This window comes from Egretta garzetta, unplaced genomic scaffold, assembly GCF_000687185.1.
Source record: "Egretta garzetta isolate BGI_Z169 unplaced genomic scaffold, ASM68718v1 scaffold343, whole genome shotgun sequence".
In the NCBI taxonomy this organism is placed as follows: Eukaryota; Metazoa; Chordata; class Aves; order Pelecaniformes; family Ardeidae; genus Egretta; species Egretta garzetta.
This window is the reverse complement of record NW_009259038.1, coordinates 1,095,331-1,097,077: the sequence shown is the minus strand read 5'-3', so window position 1 is coordinate 1,097,077 and position 1,747 is coordinate 1,095,331. Positions and strand designations below refer to the sequence as shown.

The following is a 1,747-nucleotide window of genomic DNA, read 5'->3' as shown; positions in this document are numbered from 1 at the left end:
GCGGGCAGGCCTGGAGCCGCCGGCTGCACCGGGACAAGCGGGTGTGTGTTGAGTGCCGGGGGGATGCACCCCACCGCCGGCCCCATTGCACCGGACATGGGCTGCAAGGAGCCAGGTAGGGGGTAATTTGGGGTGCGGGGGGGGAGGCAGATATCCCCCACCCAATGGAGAAGCATCTTTCCGCATCTTCCTTTGATATCCTTAATTATAAACATATTTTTATATAAAATGAATATTATGCCACAATTCAGACACTTAATATATAGAATAGAATAGAATAGAATAGAATAGTTCCATTTGGAAGGGACCTACAATGATCATCTAGTCCAACTGCCTAAATATGTTATTTTATATATATATATGATTATATATAACTGTATATAATTATTATTCACGGTGCACCCTAGCTCTCACCGGCTTTCCCTTCCAGGACGTTTTGGGTGGCCGCCTCCATGGCAGGGTGCCAGGGCTCGTGGGTGCAGGAGGGGCTGCAGGAGGGTTGTGTCTGCCCCCCACCGGCTCTCATCTTCGTGTAGCATCCCCCCGGAAGGTGAGCTGAGCCTCCCCGCGCCACTGCTCCTTGCTGGGGAGGCAGGGAATGAAATAACAGCGTGGTGGCTTTTGTCCTTTCCTCCTTCTGCAGGCTGGCTGCTTGCCCATGGAGCTGACCCCCTGTGTTTTCCATTAAGTATTTCGTTGACGAATGGGAAGAAAACCCTGCTTATAAAGATTAAAAATAAGGGAATAGCTAAAGTATGGTGATCAATGGTGGAAGAACATCATGCTGAGGTTAAATCTGGGTGAGATGATGATGCAGCAGTGACGTGGGAGGACAACGTGATGATATCATGCTCAGCCGTGACATCATGCCTTGCAGTGAGCTGCCATTGGCGAGCAACGTGATGATGAAGGTGGTGTCCTCCCTCTGTGCATTCAGGCTGGCCTGATGGCAGCGAGCTGTTGGGCGAGGTGTGAGGGGTGGCTCGGCTGCGTGCTGTGACTTGCAGACAGAAATTAAAGGCAGGCACCTGAAGTCCGCACGTGGGTGACGATGCCGGTGGGTATCCGGGTCCAGCTGTGGGGCTCGGCAGCCCCCACTGGAGGGAGCAGGGCTGGGCTGGGTGATGCTGGGCTGCACTGGTGTCACTCCCCAGTCCTCACCTGGCATGACATGACCTTGCTGGTGAGGTCCCCGGTCCAGCCTTGGGTGGTGGTACCCACAGCCAAGATGCTGTGCTGGTGGCCTCGGCACCTGCCCACACCCACAAACCACCCCTGGGTGCCTTCACCCCACCCCTGCCAGGCACAGCACCAGGCGCTCATCCCACAAAGATCGCCTTGATTCGGACACGGCCGCCTGCAGCAACCGGCAGCGCCCAAGCCCTATACTGCCAGGGCCGAGACACCCAGGGAGCTCTGAGCCATTAAACACCCCCAGGGGAATGGAGTGAAGGGGCCAGAGGAGATGGGGTGGCAGAGGAGGGCGGCCATGCCTGCACCATGAGCCCCCATCCCAACCCTAGCCTGGGTGGGATGAGGCTCCTGCGGCAGGATGCCGTGCCGGGCTGGGGCTGGCTCTCAACAGGCTGGCCCAGGGCAAGCAGGCAGGCAGGAGGGGGCCCATGGTGGGCACAGCCCTGGGTCTGGGAAAGGAGGTGGGAAGGAGAGGGCAGCTCATGGCACTGCCGTCCCAGCCTCATCCCATCGGACCGTGGCTGCCGGTGGGCAGGCAGGGCCCATCCCCGGG

At 58.0% G+C, this 1,747-nt stretch overlaps 1 protein-coding gene across 1 annotated transcript in view; it reads left to right on the top strand.

Moving 5' to 3' along the window:
• The window catches only part of LOC104122764 (somatomedin-B and thrombospondin type-1 domain-containing protein), a 2,431-nt gene extending 1,895 nt beyond the window's left edge, over window positions 1-536 (top strand). The window contains exons 4-5 of the mRNA XM_009634935.1: window positions 9-115; window positions 431-536. Coding sequence (XP_009633230.1) covers window positions 9-115; window positions 431-536 — 213 coding nt within the window. The remainder of the gene's footprint in view (window positions 1-8; window positions 116-430) is intronic.
• The last annotated feature ends 1,211 nt before the right edge of the window (window positions 537-1,747 follow it).